General features: G+C 33.2%; 1 protein-coding gene across 2 annotated transcripts; it reads right to left on the reverse strand.

Moving 5' to 3' along the window:
- Nucleotides 1–1,067: 1,067 nt before the first annotated feature.
- LOC132744060 (cyclin-T1-like) lies at nt 1,068–17,488 on the reverse strand. 2 transcript variants are annotated; one of them, XM_060732666.1, is made up of 10 exons: nt 17,201–17,488; nt 15,297–15,378; nt 14,600–14,734; nt 13,763–13,823; nt 12,770–12,838; nt 11,176–11,221; nt 10,708–10,798; nt 9,824–9,896; nt 9,294–9,367; nt 1,068–8,772 (listed from the first exon to the last, which is right to left on the reverse strand). In XM_060732666.1, the coding sequence occupies exons 1-10, from the start codon at nt 17,341–17,343 to the stop codon at nt 6,451–6,453; spliced, it is 3,096 nt and encodes a 1,031-aa protein (XP_060588649.1). In that variant the 5' UTR covers nt 17,344–17,488; the 3' UTR covers nt 1,068–6,450. The 2 variants fall into 2 exon arrangements, with proteins under 2 accessions (XP_060588649.1, XP_060588650.1); XM_060732667.1 differs by lacking the exons at nt 13,763–13,823; nt 15,297–15,378; nt 17,201–17,488.
- Between the last annotated feature and the right edge of the window lie 5 nt (nt 17,489–17,493).

The raw sequence follows: 17,493 nt of genomic DNA on the forward strand, positions 1-17,493 counted from the left end.
TAATGAATTGGTAAATAAGGCCACACTTCAAGTAAAACACAAAATGTAAACTCCTGATAACTCAAATTTCAGTTCATCTAGCACCCTAACATCAGTGACATTTATTGTGAAACATCAAAGGATTATAGTAAAACAGAACACAGTCAGCTTTTTCAAAATTTTCTATTTTTAATTGGCATTTTTCATCTTTTTTTTTTTAAATTTAAGATTTTATCAAGACCAGGACAGCACCAGCATGTAAATGTACTAGACAAGAAATAACCTTACATACAAATATGTTTTTATCTTTCATAATAAATTCATAAAATGGAAAAATTTACAATCATTTTTTTTTTCTCAATTTTTTTTTTGAATATAGAAACTAAATTGCACAAACATAATGTGATACATACAGCAGTTGTCTTATCTTGTTGCTATAATGTGCTTATAAAAAAAGTGAAGAGAGTGAAAATCTTTTTTTTTTTACATTATACACAATGTCAACAAAGAATAATGTCCCTGCATCTATACGCACAAACATAACAAGTAAAAACCATGATAAACTAAATATGTACTGAATGAAAAACATCAAGTGACGTAACTTTATATATACATGATATTTTTCTCCTATTTTTGTGACTGAAAATGATACTATTGTCCCATATAAAGAATTCTGGAAAGAAAAATATATTGAAATATACAAATTTCACTTTGTGGCCAGCACTTGTTAACTAAATGGTTTATATACTGGTTTAAGTAATCATTCATGACTATCATATAATCATAGTAACTGAGTTATAAAACAATCATACATCAAATAAAACCTGAAAACATTTACAACAAAATTTTTAGATATTAAATATAGATATGATAAGTAGGAATGTCAGGTAGACATTTTTATTCTATTTTTACAGGTAAGTCTACCCTGTATTTTAAATTCACATTTTTTTCCTAGAAGTTATTTTTAAACAATGAGAAAATGAGCTTACATTAATTTTGTTCAAATGATCATAAATGAAGCTCAATTCAGCAAATGAATGATTACTATTAAATCTAACAGGGTCTTAAAATGTTATTTCTTCTTTGGTTTGTAGACACATGTTTACACAATAAAAAAGATATACAAAATATTAAGTTAATTAATGATGAAGAGTATAAGAACAAGAGAGCATGCATTGTTTTTTTTTTTGTTTTTTTTTAGCCAGTGTGTATTTTTAGTCATTAAAATACACATGAACAATCCATATAGACATTAATCCTAGAAATGACTTAATGGAACAATTGAAATTTAAACAATTGACATAGCAAATGAAACATTTACATGTGCTAGTGAAGATGGCTCATCATATCAAATGTTGAAAAAAGCCCGTACGTAAACCTTAAACAAGGGAAATAATTTTGACAAAATGCTAGGAGTATGTATGTATGGTTTTGGATATAATTTAATTAGCCAGATACATTTGTTGACATCATCTGGCCTAGCAGAACATCCAGATTTCTATAATCAATTAACACAACAATATCATGAGTATACTGTTAATATAGAAGGACCAAAGTTCTATTGTATCACTAAGATATATGTAAAAGATAAACAATTTCCATATTGATTCCTACATAAGAAGGACGGCATGCTTGACTATTCACAGAACTTGATAGTACAACAAGTGCCTGAATAATGTACATTTTCTACAGTTCAATAAAGGGCCATAACTCTGTCAAAAATCATGTTAAAGTTACAGGCCTTCAATAGTATTTGTTGCATTAACTTGTCCATAATACATCAGCCACATGATGAAATAAAGAATGATATTGCTTAATGCAAACTGTGTATCTTTCCTTAGCAATGGAAACAAAGTAATAACAGGTATTTGAGACAAACAATAAAATATGGATTTTCAGCGATAATTCATAATCATCCGATACAATACTTGTATATGCATTACTTTCTATATGCTAGGCAGGAATATAACAGACAATGCCAAAAATTGTGTACAGTCTGAACAGATTCCAAAAATGTTGCAAAAAATTAAACCCTTTTGATACTAAGTTTGTTTGTTTGTTTGTTTCATTTTACACCTTTTCCTAACAGAATTTCAGTCATATTGGCGGATAGTTTCCTAACCATCGTTCCTGGAGAGTTACACCAGTACTAGACTACCTTCCTCTGCGCTAAACTACCAAAGCATCTCCCGGGCATCAAATCCACACCAGAGAGGTAACTGGATTAAAGTCATCGACTCTAACCCCTCGACCACGAAGGCGGTTATTTTTGATACTAAGATGGTAAGGTTATTTAAATACACGTCCATTCCTGAAAACTGGCAGAGTAATAGTCCACCATCTCAGACATTATCATCTGAATTTAAAAACTTAACAATTGGTGCTGCAGTTTGGTGAACATATGGCATTAACAATAACAGGCATTAACTTGTGACAGAGCGTTTACAGCAATACATTTATATATCTTATGCAAAAATGTTCTAAATTTTTTATTTTCCTTCAAAAATTATTTTTAAAATTCTGGATCATCTTTATAATGATTAAACACGAGTAAAAAAGTTTTGTATCTACTCCATTATTTTTATGACGTTAAAATGCTGTAGTCTTGAGCTAATTTATATTGTAAATGTATCATGGTATACAACTGATATATAACTAGCTTATACCAGCTGTCAAAGTTTTATCAACGTTAACATACACAAACATACAATCTACACTGTCCTTACAATGTTCTTTTAGAGGAAAAAAATAATGGCAAACATCTTACAAAATGCACAACTGATATAACTTATCACAACAAATTTACAAAAACAAAATTTTAACATTGGTCTAATGTCAGGCAGTACAGATAGGACTTCATCACTTTCTTTTTTTTTTAATCATTTGGCACTTTTTTTAACATAAATTTTAAAGCTACTTTGAACGATTACATCTGAACTGTTCAAGCATTTTTATTGTTTTATTTAATACATTTAAGACTATCACATTTAGTACAGTACAGGAGTGTGATAAACCATTTAATAAAAAACGATATTACACTTATATAATAACACTATGACGCCATTTGCATTATATACAAACATAGCGTTAAAGCGTGCTGTTTGCGTTACACTAATCATGTAGGCGCGTCAATGAAAAATTACTCTTTTTAATGGTTAATCATTGTTACTTTGAATATGTGATAATTGAATATTATTTTCATGTAAGTTCAATACTATATTCATAGAACTTGTTGAATGAAACAATAGAATGCTTGCTTGACGCTCATACAATATCATATTATTCAACTTGTTCAATAAATTTAGTATTTAGTTATCCTGCACTCTTTCAATATCCTTTATTTATATTTGTGACCATGAAAGAAAAATCTGGTTAGATAAATAATTAGGATTTTTCTCCTGTATCAGTCAAAGTTACCAATACAATTGACTTCTATCTATAAGAACTTGATACTGTATGAGCTTCCAATTTGCAGTCAATATGAAGCCAACAGTACTAACAATAAAATATGATAGGCAGGATCAACAAGGAAAGGCGGAGTCCAATTAACGCAACCCCCACATGACCGAGCAACAGGCAGAGTCAAATGAACGCAGCCTTAACATGACCCAGCAACAATGTATCCAGTATAGGACAACATATCAGTCCCATCAAATCAGACTCCCAAACTATTAATAGGCCTGTATCTTTTTTCATTCACTAAACACTTGAAAGTTCAAAATTTAGAGCAGGGCAATGTAGCGGGATTAAGATTATCATGATTGACTTTAATCAGCTAATATAATCTAATCCAGATATTCCGGGTGTACAACAATCAACTCCATTTGATATAGAAATAATTTTAGCTTTAAACAAATCAATTAAGGGCATAGCTATCATTATTTTTTGTCTGAATTTCCAGATAATTCATTCAATCATATTTGCTGTAGATTGTAAATGGATATTGTGTAAGTTTACATTTAATGACAAAAAGCATTACTATTCAAGCATTTTCCACTGACAAATAGCGAAAAACATTATTTTTAAAAGTTCTCCCATTATTTATTCACAAAAACACGAAGACTGGTAATTCTTTTCTACTGAATATCTCAAGCATTAATGATATCCCTAAAAAAAACTATGTTCTTTTTCCTTCACAGTCCTACAGACCTTACTCATGTACATTTTAAACACATATTTCATTGTACACATTTAACACTTTGACATGGAATTTATAAATAAAACTGTTTTTCATACAGAATATCAAACAATTTTCTGTTAATTATAACAATATGAACACATCAATCATCAACTATTACAAAATAAAGTAGACTATATCAAAGCATAACAAAATTAACACCACTTCCTGATTAAAATATACAAAAATTTGTTTCTCTTGAAGTAACAGTAGTTTCAGAAACCTGAGAGTAAATAATTTCCAATCTTTATTCAAACATCTCAAGGAATGCAATTTTTATTTCTAGCTAAGTTTTGAGCCAATTTTTCAGCATGTTGAGTCTTTTATATGAAGGTAATTACTTTATGAACATTAGAGTAACTGTTATTTTCCCCATATAAATCAATGAAGAGCAGTTACAAATTTTTTAATCAACTGAACTTTTGTGGAAAAACAATGGCTAAACAAGGTCCGGAGTTTACAAATTGTAGGCCCATACACCAGATAGTCCTTCTACCCCGCTTATTGAGCACATATTTTTTAGTTTAGCATTTACCCTGGAGCAGCAGATGTGTTAAAGACAACCATTACACCATAGAAGTTGTAGATCTTTTCAACATAATACAAATGAGCCGCGCCATGACAAAACCAACAAAATGGGTTTGCGACCAGCATGGATCCAGATCCATGCTGTTCACTATCACTTTCTCTACTTGTTATAGTGTTTGTAAGGGAACAGCATGGATCCTGATCAGACTGCACGGATGCGCAGTCTGGTCTGGATCCATGCTGGTTGCAAATGCACTATGTTGGTTTTGTCATGGCACGGCTCAAATAGTTCATCTTATATGAAACACTTTAAACAATTCTGAAATCTCAAATAAGTTACAAGTTAGTATACATTTTTGTAGACAAGACTTGAGAAAATGTCACATTTGAAATGATTTTTTAAATAAAAAGCACCTTCCAAATAAAAAGAAAGAAAAAGTATTTTTAACACTTTTAAGGGGTTCTTTTCTTTATTTGGCACACTTTTCTGTAGTTCTATATTGTATGGTAGCAAGGTGACTATCAAAGTTTATATTATAAAACAGCAATATTTCTGTAATACTGAAAATCTTGTCATACAAGATTTAAATGGTTAAACTCATGTTAACAAACTATGGATTAAGACTTAAACTTTCTTGAAGTACAGTTTTTTCTCAAAGAATACTGTAACAGTACAGATAATCAGTTATAAACAGAACAAATTATTCAACTTGTTTCATAACGTAGAAGTGGTGCAACAGTTGACAGGTATACCAGCATATTGTGTTGAAGCATCCAATGATACCTACATTGGTAAAAAATTCTTGAGCTGCAATGTTTTCTTAAATCATGTACATTGGACAATTTCAAGCACTGCAGCATTTTAAATTTACTAACATTTGTTATAAAGACAATCTTGAGTGTTAAAAACAAAGACACCACATTTAAATAAGTTTTATAGACTTTTAACATTGTTGAAAATACACGGAAGTTTTACTCATACATTTTTATCAGGATTAATGCGTTGCCATACACGATATCTGCATCTCAACACATGGCACTATAGGTTTGACTGTATTGTTGCACCCCTAATACATATTAGCTCTTTGTTTTTCAGAACAAAACATTATTTCTCAAATATCATTATAATACAAACCAAACTATGGCATAAATACTATAAACAATAGTTTGCATGCAAGAAAAAATGAATTGAAAAATAAGAATCCCAAACAAAATTCGACCTGAATACAGCTGAAAATACATAAAATTTAATAATGAAATGAGCCGCGTCATGACAAAACCAACATAGTGCGTTTGCGACCAGCACGGATTCAGACCAGCCTGCGCATCAGCGCAGCCTGATCAGGATCCATGCTGTTCGACAACAAACCCTATTACAAGTAAAGAAACTGAAAGCGAACAGCATGAATCCTGATCAGACTGAGCATATGCACAGGCTGGTCTGGATCCATGCTGGTCCCAAAGGCATTACGTTGGTTTTGTCGTGACGCGGCTCATATTATAAACACTGGCTTCAAATAACTAGATGAAACAGAATCACTGTATGAAGGACTAGTACCCGATCATCAGTATTATATCAAGCTTTCCACTCTTATACATGACAAGATACAATGGTGAGAAACTGAAAAAGTCACAACTAGTGTATAATGTTATCAAATTTCTACAAAATTGCTTGGTATAATCATACAAAAAGAGAGGGAATTCAAGTTTCCTCAACAGTAAAACATATACTTCTGATCTCCCATTTCCTTGGTAACAGTTTAATATCAGGAAAGTGGGGGAGGGGGTTTCATTTTTTCAGGAGGCGGGGGAGGAGGATGGCCAGGAGGCAAAGGCGGAGCTTCACCTGCACCACTTCCCGCCCACATCATACCATCTAAGTCAAATCCCGATTGTTGTCTATTAACTAAAGGTTTTGGTTCCCGAGGAGAATTTCTAGTTGACTGAGATCTTTGTAAACTTTCAACTTTTTGTTTTGTTTGAGCAATAGCCTGCATGAGATTAATGTTAAGTAAATTCAGGGTATTTTGGTCTTGTGGACCATTAGCTTGAGTTTCTTCACCATCAGATAGTTCCATACTAACAACAGAATGAGATGACGATGAACGTCTTATACGATTTGAACCCATTTTTGCTGCTTTTGAATTTGAATTCTGTTCTACTGTTTGATCAACTGTTGGTGTACGCCTACGCTTTCTTGAGGGAGATTGTGCTTTGGAGGAACCAGATTTTACAATTAAATCAGACATTGACCAGGGTTGTGAACGTTCCGGTTCAAGAGCATTGTTAGATTTATTTAAAGATGGATCTGAAATGGATGCTTTATGTTTGTACTTATCATGCTTATTTTTAACAGACCAATGTTCACTTGTAGAACCAGTATCTGACAACTTGATGCTCAATTTTAGAGGTTGTCCGTTAGTTTCTGCAACACTACTACTGCTGTGCTTTTCACGATGTTTCTCTCTGTGTCGTTCTTTATCACGCGAATGTTTATGGGACTTATGTTTATCTTTGTGCTTATGTTTATGTCGATGAGGTGAACTATGTTTACCAGAACTATGGTCACTATCAGTTGAAAGACCTTTTGTACTGATTTTAATTTTTAAAGGGGAGTTTCCACTACTTACTCCGGAATTTGGAATTTTCAATTTGAATGCAGAACTTTGTTCAGAACTGTTTGGTTCTTGCTTGATAGCCAAACGTAATGCAGCAGCACTTTCCATTCCAGATTCAGGATCATAGTTTAATTCTTTAATTTTAAAGTCTGGAGCAGAAGAATGTTCAGGGTTAAGGGTAATTTCAGGCTCAAAAATTTCTCCCGGTTCCAGATCCTCCGGTTCGGTTTTAATTTCTTTTTTTATATTTAATTCACTTACACCATCTTTTGAATCTTGCTCCTTTGCCTGTAGATCTAAGGAGTCAGGATCTTGTTTGTCATGTTCTATTAATTTTCTTATAGCAGGATCTGTATTTATATTTACACTGAATGGATCTCCTCCATCTTTTTCTGGAGTTATTTGCACTTTTGCTAGTTCTAACTTTGGCTGTTTAAGATCTGAGCTCTTTATAGGGCTTTTCACTGTAATATTATGGTGAGGTTTAATTGGACTTTTGATATTCACATTATATGGTCTTTCAGATTTGTCTTTATTATTTGAAGATTTCTGGTCAACATTATTTTCAGGAAGTGGGAGACTAACATCTAACTTTGGTGGGCGATGTTTTTGTTCACGACCACTTCCCTCTGAAAATGTTTTATTTAAAAGTTCTGATTCAGCACTTCTATGTTTTACAAGTTTTTCTCTTTCATATCGTGCTTGTTTTTCTCGTTCTCGATGTTTATCTCTCTCGTGTCTCTCTAAAGTCTTCTCCTTTTCAAGTTGTTTTTCCTTTTCAAGTCTTTCTTGTTCTCGACGTTTAACATATTGATTGAAGTCTATAGCGGTTTTTGATTTTTGTAACAATCCTGCCGGAGCTTGAGGATTAGGAACATTAGATGAAACATCGACTGAAGGTAATTGTTCAGGTTTATTTACTGGACTGTCTTTATTTTCAGTTTTTAAATCTTCTTGATGAGGTTTAGCCAGAGGGGCGGAACTACTATTGGAATGAGTTCGACCGTTCAGATTTATGTCTTTTTTAACCTGAGAAGAATCTTTCTGTCGTTCATAAGGTAAGGTCTTATCTCGCGGGTGTTCAGAGGCTGTATTCGGATGATGAGAATCTTTTCTGTGAGGCTGACTGTGTGAATGCCCTTCTCGACGTTCTTCTCTTTTTGAATGTTTAGGATCAGGGTGATGACCAGATTGAGGTTTTCTTTCAGGATGATGAGAAGATGACCCAGGTTTATGATCACTAGGTCGCTTCTCTGGATAATGTTCTTTTTTATGTTCTGTTCGAACATCTTTACTTTCATGAGACTGTTTTTGATCAGGATGTGCATGTTTGCCAGGCTCTGGTCCATCACGTCGGTCATGGTTTGAGTGTTTGTTACTTGTATGTGTAGAGGTAGATGGTCTATTAGAATCTGGTTGTGAACTGCCCTGTGAAGGTCTCTCGTCATCACGACTTTGTCCTTCATTACCCTATTATGAATAAAACACACTTAACTAAGACAAAAGCAATGATAATACAGTAGAACACATAAATATGAGAAGTATGATATATGTAAACTTTCGACTTTATTCAGTATTTCTGAAGAAAAAAATAAATAAACAACAAAGTTTGATTAATATGTACAAAAATTTTCTAATATTTCTATTAACTTCTCATAAAAATATTATATTTTGTACAATAAACTAAGGTCCTGAAGAAGGTCTATAGTGAGACCGAAACCGGTAGACCATCATTAAAAGCAGTTAAACCTACTCTGGTGTTGGTCGTTTTGCATCTCCTATATCCTGCTTTTTCTGTGTTTTAATAAACTAAGATGTACATGGACAAATTAGACATGCTTCAGACCTATGACATAAATCTTCCATTTGGCTGGTTGTATGTTTAAATTATGCTAGTAAAAGCAAGACTTTCATCTACATATATTGAGAATAAAGACTTCTTACTGGAAAATACTTATACTTTATTTAACACAATTCTTATTAGAGTTTACCTTCCATCCCATTATTTTTCTCTTCAGTTTCATTGGACTTTTGTTGAGAATGTTCAGGAAATCATTATATAATTCTGAAAAAAAGAGGAAAATAAATAGAATATTAAGATTCGTTTATAATCACAATTTCTTTTAAACAAGATTGTGTTTATGAAAATTTATCTTACATCAGGATTTCAAATCAAAGTCTTCATCATTATAACATTCAAACAATTTCAAATCATAGGTAAAGATAATAAATCAGTATTTTGCACTATTTTTTTTACATAGGTAAAGATGATACCAGTGCTTTGCATTTTTTACATAGGTAAAATATTATACATGTCTTTTGCTTTTTTTATTAAATATTTAACTGAAGATTACCAGCATAAACTATCTAATAGATTTTGATAAATTTAAAAAAAAATTGAAAACATAACAGCTCATAGGAATTGGTTCATATGAAAATGGTTTTAAAAAAGTAGAAGCTCAAATTTTTTTTAAGTAGTACAGACATTTCTAAAACTTAATTTTTGAAGAGCATGGAGTACCTTCTATGAGTGGCATTGTAACCTTTTGGTCAATATACTGGAACCATTCACGACCTTCATTTGAACGAGGAATCTGAAAATAAACATATAAGGTATATAAAAACCAATATTATGCTATGTACATCCTCATTAACAATATTTTTGTACTGGTCTATTTATTGTTTATTATTCATTTTGCAGACAAGGATAACTACTTCTTTAAAATCAGAAAAGGTAGAATATTCCATAAAAGCGTAACAGTAACAGGCGTGTTTTGTATAAAACCATTGTTACCTCTACAAATCAAGATATTTCTGGTGACCAAAATTTGTGTATGCAAGCGTAAACGGTCCAAAGCCATTGGTTCTGCATAACTTTAGATATACCCATATGCAGAAATATGTTAATCATGCAGTTTTCTTTAAGATGATCAAGGGGAGAAAACTGAGAGAATATTTATATATATACATGCATCCAATTTGCCAAAACAGGTTTACCACATCTACTTCAACATGCTGTTTTGTTCGGTTTTATGGCTCAACACAATTAAGGTCATATGGCGTCAAAATCAGGAAACCTCAAGTGTTACTAACTTAAAGCAACATCAGGGGATAAAACCACCAACTTGCTTATGAGATGCGTATACTCCAGTAATTCGAACCCATTTAGATGTCTCTTACGATCACACTAATCAACCCTTAATAGCAACCTTTCAGCCACAAGGGACCACATTTATGGTCTTTTAAGTTTGGAAGTATGTCATCTAGGATACCATCAGTGAAAATAAAACTCGAGATATATCAACTTTAAAGGCAAAGCTTAACTGTAATATACAATGTGCAACAGATTTAAACTTCAAATTAAGTCTGACACAATATTTCACAAGATATATTTTTAAACCTTACCTTATAATTTGCCCACCTACAAGCCATATATATACAGACACATGCAACAACAGTCGGTCTATGTTGGAGACACAGTGTTGTCATATGTAAACTGTAATAAAAAATTAAACCAGTCATGTACTTTATTGATGAATTACTGCTAAATAGTAATGAATAAATTATAAATTACGCTCTTTGTATCACTGCACTTTGTTAAATAAAATTGTTTTGTAGTAATTTTTCAACAGTAATTGGACATTTTTTTAAGTATCATAATCTAGAACTGGTACTGACGAGTCCCTTTCTTTGAAGTTTGTCATCACAATTACTCATAGAAATTCTTATAGCCTTTTATGACAGGAGACAACCCAGACTCTACACTGTTGGTCACCAAACATTCACAAGGACAAATCTGTTACATAAATTCAGCTAGGATGAAAAATGTTATAGTGTTTTCAAAGAATATTACATCATAGTTTTATAATTTACCTGTTTGTGGCCAAGTAGTAGCTGGTCTTTGAAAGCTCTTTGCTGGCTGGAAAAAAAGAGCATTTGAACATCATTTTATTTGATCATTTTCAAACAAGCATATTACATATAAATTGTCCATGAAGTTACTTGGTTAAATGTACCTTCACTATTTTAACAGGAATACCAAAGTCAAGAATAGATAAAATAGTTGAGGTTCTATTAGTATAAGTCTATCTAATATTCATGGTTCCCACTATTATTTAGGAGTGAAATTCCAGGTTTTTTCCAGGATTTTTTTTTAAATTCCATGTTTTTCAATTTGAGAATTCCCGGTTTTTTCCAGACTTCCCACCAGCCTGTAAAGGGTGAAAACATAATATGCCCCGTTTTTCAAACGGGCATATAAAAATATTGCTCATTTTACTTGCACAAATGAGTCAAATCTTAATTGACCTGTAAGAGTTTTGTCATTTTAATGAAAACAGTATATATTTACATTAACAATATTCAAATTGGCATAAAACTATTAAACATGGGTCAGTCATAACAAAACTTTAATTGTAAATGAGAAACGAAGCAATTATATTAAATTTTCAGCAAAGTAATTACATATGTTTTAGCAGCACCACATGACAAGAAAACCAACAAAGTGCTTGTGTGACTAGCATGGATCCAGACAAGCTTGGCTATCCATGCAGTCACATCAGTATCCATGAAGTTTGCTTTCAGATGTTAAAAATGTTACACAAGCTTTAGGCAGACAGTATGGATACTTATGAGACTGTGCAGATATGAAGGACTCATCTGGATCCATGCTTGTCACAAACACACTTTGCTGGTTTTCTCATGGGGTGGCTCATATATATTATAAAAGATATAATTTTTTTGATGCTAGTCAGATCCAAATGTATAAGGTGTAATTTGTTTTGTTGATTTTTTTTCCGTATTCCTATTTCTCTGTCTCGCAACTGGCGCACTAGCGCAGGCGACATATTTGCTGCATCAACTTGACGACTGTGCAGTAAATTCAAGTGCTCCGGAAACACGGACGTGCTTATAATTTTTTCGTTCGTTTTCATTGTTAATTTCTAGCGAGGTTTCAAAGCCATTACGGCATTTGATGTATAAAAAGCTAAATTTGATTTGTAAAATGTTCAAAATACCAAGATAGCTTGTTAAAACCATCCGCGATGGAAGAAAACATCAATAATCCAAACCAATATGGACATTGCTTTGGCGGCAGCCATATTGTTCAATATCGATTACTTTCCTTAGCGGTACGGTCTAAATCCCGGACTATTCCCGGACGGAGCAAATTCCCGGCGTTTTCACGACCGGGAGCCGCGATTTTGAAAATCACGGACTTTTCCCGTTTTTCCGGTAGCGTGGGAACCCTGAATATTGAACATACAATAACAACTTTGCAGTAAGGTAACACACAATAATATCAGCTGTAGACATACAAAATTTATCAAATAACTTATGCGGTCATTTTTTAAAAAAAATTATTTCACATAATTATTTGACCTTCCCAAAACTATAACCAAAATTTGTTCAACTCTATAACAGTCATAGTCAAGGAAGAAACATTTATGACACATAGAAAGATTACCTTTAGCCAGAATGATTGTGCTTGCTTTAACAACATGGGTATGTGGATGATCTACAGTCACCTCAAATCCTAAAATACACAGAACAACTAAAATAAGAATTATTATACATATAACATATGTGCAGCTGCCTACGATATTGCAATGTTTTGTGCAGAAGCTGGCTGGAGTATGAATGATTAGCTTTAATAACCTGAAAAAGGAACTATAATGGTTTCTTATTAATATGAAAACTGGATTTGATGCCAGTTAAAGTACACAAGGCTTGTACAAAATAAAAGAGCAGAAACATTAAAGTAACATAAGCATATGATAAGACAAAGAATAGTTATGTTTATACATAGAATGGAATTGTAATGTCATCAAACAATACATGTCCATGGACAGTGCGCTCCTCCTTGTTTCAAAAATCAAAATTTCAACTAGTTAGGTTAAACGATGAATTCTGCTTAAGTCGGTGCTAGAGGGCCTGGACGGAAAATTGCACTTTCCAGTACCGTCCATGAACAGGTTCAAACCAAGCCTGCAACATTTTCAAGTGAGACCTTGATCTCTGAGGTAGGGGCCTGATTGCTGCTCATGACACATTGTCTTATTGTGGTGAACATTTACTACAAGTTATGGTCCAGACACAAAGTGTGACCGATGGACAGATGCTGCCCATTACTACATATCCCCTTTTTTTCTATGAAAAGACAGGGAACAAAAAAGGCCTGGATGGGAATACATGAAGACAGAATGGTTCGTTTTTAATATTCACCTTCAATGAAATCTTTTTGCTTATCAGGTATACAGGCAAGGTGATTTCAGTTTCATCGAGAATCAGAAATTTGCACATAGGACACGGATGCACTTTGTAAATCTACAGACAGCCTGACTTTCAAGGGCAAATCTACATGCCCCCTACTTAGTGATGGGGGGCATAAAAACAATACAATAATATTGGAGATATAATTATATTGCTACAAATGAGTGTGTACTGAGTATACACCCACCTAGTGTCTGTAGCAATATGTTTTCATTGATGACAAGTTGTTGGGCCTGCTCCAGGTAAGCCTGAAAGTATAACAACTCTGATAATTTCTTGCCATAAAACATTTATACATATTCAATGTGAAACATTTAAGCAATGGCTATCTATTTATTAAACAACTTTTAAATTCTTCCACTAATTTCTGAAAAGTGCCACATTTTGCCTTCTTTGCAATGCAGCATACTTAAACCAATGGCAGTGTTTTCATATGCAGTTTTGAAGCCAAAAAGTATCTTTCTTCACAAATGTTCTAGTTACTGACCAAATTGTCAACAACTTAAAAACATGAGAAGTGAAGGGAAAAGTCCTTGCCTGGTATCAAATCAATGCGGCACAAATTAAGGGAAAAGTTTAATAGTTGTTTACAATTCTTCATTGAAGTAACTTTATAACTTTTTTTACAAAGTGATATTTAAGTACAGGAATGCTGTAAAGCTCTAGTAAATGACAATTGAACTATGTTCATGATACCCAAAAAATCTTTAAGTCATAAAACTTGTGATGTGTCAATATTTTTGGCAGATGTTAGCTTAATTACAGTGTAAGATATTCGGATTTGAATCCATTAGGCCGGTCAGACTACCAGATTGGAATATTCACTAGCCCAAAAGATATTTCACTAGCACGATTCATTTGTTCAAAACAGTTGCCTATAGTGCCTCTAAAGATACAGTAGCCTGGCCGGGCTTGTTACTGTGAAAAGTTGGTAGCCCAAGGAGAAATTTAGTAGTCAGGGGCTATAGGACTACTGCTAATTTCGAACACTGTAATTATGTGTCTAAAACAAATAAAATTGAACCTCTGTCCTTGGATCAGGAGTTGGTGTATTATGATCTCTGTTTAAACAAGCATGGGCCACTTTGATGACATGCTCCAACTTTCTTGGCTGCTCCTCAACCTTTGCTGCCAAAAATAAACATGCTGGTGCCATTTCCTGAAATAAATAATCACAAAAAAACTTAATACTTTTACAAAAAATCTATATCTAATTTTACCAACACTGTATTGTAAAGGTCATAAGGAAAATTTCAAAGTTAAACCTCAGGTGTTCCTACATGCATTTATTTCAGGTAAGTAGAACCACTGACACTCAATAAGCTAGCTGTAGCTTCCTCACATGAAAGAATCCTGGAAGGCTTCTAGCCCACAGCAGTGAGGGGCTAGTAGTTTGAAGTCAAAACACCTTAGTCACTCTGCCACAGTGGCCAGACACCTTCATTAATGATGCCAATGACAAAGGTAGATAGAGGAAATGGCAGTTCAAGATGAAGTTGCATCAAGGGCTACTTTTATTCTGATACTGATGTGATTTTTCCTGAATCAATCTAACTGCAAGTAAGCCACACTGCATACATGCTGATCATTGGGATACAATTTGTAACAATGTATATCAAACATAAATAAATTCACAATATTGTGCCACACAATTCATAGGTAATGTCCTTGAAGGTTCAAGTAGTATGTGCATGCAATATAAATGAGGAACTTTTACTTACATTTCGAGGAAATCTAGAGAAGGATCTGAACATGTAGAATCTATGCATGTACACTATGGCTGTGTTTATACACAGCTGCTCACTGATAAATATGTTAAGGAAAAATCTTTTATTTCACATGTAAATCATAACAATACAGGGCATTTTTAACCCTATCACCTGATTCCGAAATAGGGCCCTTTTCCCAATCCAAAATAGCCTCTTATTTTCCCAATTACGACTTCCCGAAATACGTTGGTCAGACGGACATGTCCGATAAATTTTGATACGGTCCCAGGGCTCGACATTAAGGGTTGTCCGACTGCCCGGGACAACTAAAAGTTTGGTCCAGGCAAGTTATTTTGAAAAGCACTTGTCCGACAGGGCAAGTGAAAATAAAAAGCATCATTGACAAAATGCAAACACAAATTTTCGTTTGATTTTGATTAATTTTATTCAGTCTAACAAATTTTGTTTTGGTCTGACAGATTTTCATGGTTTGTCAGACCGAATGCCCGACTTTTTTTTAACTTGCGGGAAGTCTGCCAATTAAACAAAAAAACAAACAAAAAAAACAATTCTTTTGTATTGAATACAAAAGATACAAATTGTCCATCTTATAATGCATGAACGGACTTGCAGGACCCCTACAAAATATGTCAAAACTACTCTAACAATGCAAAAGATGCTACAAAAATATAGTAAAAACGAAAAATTACAGAAGGTTATTTCCATGCTTTGAGAATGTATTTAATAATTGTGACCAAGGATCAAAACCACCAGGTTAAGGGTATGAAATCACTAACTGCTATTTCATTCCAAGTTTCTAAGTTAGTAATCCGTACACACCTATTCAAAACAAGGAATGAAAAGTTTGTTAGTGTTTGATAAAAAGCAAAGTCTTGGCAAAATGCAGAATATGCAAGAGGTTTGGAATTCAACTGATTTATAATGAAACTGTCCACGAAATGGTATAACATGAAAAACTATGTGGCTAAAAAAAACTTGGTGAAAACTAATTCAATATTGCGGTGCTTATAACTAGTTGCTTGTCCAATTACATTATGTCCCAGTCTGAATTCATACTTTACTCTCAACACAAGTGTTTAAGTGCTTGGTCCAGAAAAAATGTAATATATATGTATTTATATATGTATGTTTGTGTGTATGTAAATGTCAGGGTTCTTGCTCATTATGCATATCTTTACCTTTCTTGTCATTTTATTGCTTAGTCTTTACCAGGTTTTATTTATAAATAATTTGCTAATTTTTTAGTGTGTCTATGCTGTATATAATGTATACTTGATGGTTTTTAGTTGTTTTTTTTAATTTTGCGCCTTCTATGTAGTCTGTAATATGTATCTTGATGGATGTTAAGTATATCAGATTCTAATATGTATTTCTTTGTTCTTTTGTATGATACTGGTGAATGTTAGAACAACTTTCTTGTGCAAGCCACAGTTTCACTCAACTTTGACTTCTACTGGTTTATAAGTTTGAGACAGCCCCTAAATTGCTTTACAATTCATCATAATGTATTTTATGTAATGCCAGTTTCAATTAGTTCATACTGCTGGCAATTAGTGAAATATTAACTAAAAAAGAAAGATTTAAGATGTTTAAGGAGTGTGTATCCCTTTATTGTAAAAATTTGGGTATGACTAATTTTTTTCGTTTGATTTTATCGTTTATTTAGACCACATGGCATTCGACGGGCGCGAACATTTCTCGGTGCATTTTATGTATATCGAGCGATTTATCATCTGTAACGTTTTAGTTTACTCCTGGCTGGAAGGTCTCTTATTTTTCGTCATAAACAGTCAGCGAACGGCGATTTTAGAAGCCTTCTTTCGATTTCATAATCGAATTCCTTATGAAAACCGACAGAGAAGGTTCCATTCGCAAGTGCGCAACGTGTAGGATACACTTGAAGTCTTTGACCCATGTCTTGGATCAGATTGGCAGCCTGTTGACGATAGGAGAGTTCTTTGTCGGCATCTATCCCACACTTTCGACTGGGAGTGTTTGTTAGTTGTTCTGTAGTAAACATCCATCTTTGAGCCGCCATTCCCCAGCACCGAGATGAAAATTTGTTCTCTCTGCGCTTGCGTATTGATACGGAGTGAATAGTATTTCTGATTTAAATGGCAGTTATTTTACTTTATTTAATAAAATTGTTAAATAGATCAACTAATTTATGAATTTATTTTTTATAATA

This window comes from Ruditapes philippinarum, unplaced genomic scaffold (genome assembly GCF_026571515.1).
Source record: "Ruditapes philippinarum isolate M1 unplaced genomic scaffold, ASM2657151v2 ctg8796_1_1_1_1, whole genome shotgun sequence".
Lineage (NCBI taxonomy): Eukaryota > Metazoa > Mollusca > Bivalvia > Venerida > Veneridae > Ruditapes > Ruditapes philippinarum.

Excerpts from the sequence above, each read along its gene's own strand:
- LOC132744060 (XM_060732666.1), bottom strand. The coding sequence starts at position 17,343 with ATGGCGGCTCAAAGATGGATGTTTACTACAGAACAACTAACAAACACT. Across the intron at positions 13,824-14,599 it reads CTCCTGATCCAAGGACAGAG|GCTTACCTGGAGCAGGCCCA; the intron begins GTTCAATTTTAT and ends TTATACTTTCAG. Across the intron at positions 11,222-12,769 it reads CACAATCATTCTGGCTAAAG|CCAGCAAAGAGCTTTCAAAG; the intron begins GTAATCTTTCTA and ends CTTTTTTTCCAG.